The following is a 280-nucleotide window of genomic DNA, read 5'->3' as shown; positions in this document are numbered from 1 at the left end:
GGGCTCGGGAAGTGGTCCCCGCTCCTGCTCTGGCTACCCTGTGATGCTCAGCAGTAATCCCAGCTTTCACGGAAGGCCCCGCTGCAGCCGGGGCTGTCCTGCAGCGGGGGAACAGGTTACCTGCTTGGCTGAATATTTCTGGCTCTGGCACTGGCCCCAGGGGCTGGCAGGCTTTGTGGTCGGCAGCGAGGCTGAAGCCATCCTGGCAGGCGCAGCGGTAGCTCCCGGCAGTGTTGATGCAGAGCTGGTGGCACCCGTGGCTCTGGCCGGCACATTCGTC

At 65.4% G+C, this 280-nt stretch overlaps 1 protein-coding gene across 1 annotated transcript in view; it reads right to left on the bottom strand.

The window, feature by feature from the left end:
* LOC104496854 (epidermal growth factor-like protein 7) overlaps positions 1–274 on the bottom strand; it is a gene marked incomplete at its 5' end in the record, with an annotated part of 3,561 nt that extends 3,287 nt beyond the window's left edge. The window contains one exon of the mRNA XM_010140034.1: positions 121–274. Coding sequence (XP_010138336.1) covers positions 121–274 — 154 coding nt within the window. The remainder of the gene's footprint in view (positions 1–120) is intronic.
* Positions 275–280: the final 6 nt, after the last annotated feature.

Source organism: Buceros rhinoceros, unplaced genomic scaffold (assembly GCF_000710305.1).
Source record: "Buceros rhinoceros silvestris isolate BGI_N320 unplaced genomic scaffold, ASM71030v1 scaffold40317, whole genome shotgun sequence".
Taxonomy (NCBI): domain Eukaryota; kingdom Metazoa; phylum Chordata; class Aves; order Bucerotiformes; family Bucerotidae; genus Buceros; species Buceros rhinoceros.
Note: the sequence above shows the minus strand (reverse complement) of the source record. Positions and strands in the feature narration are given on the sequence as shown.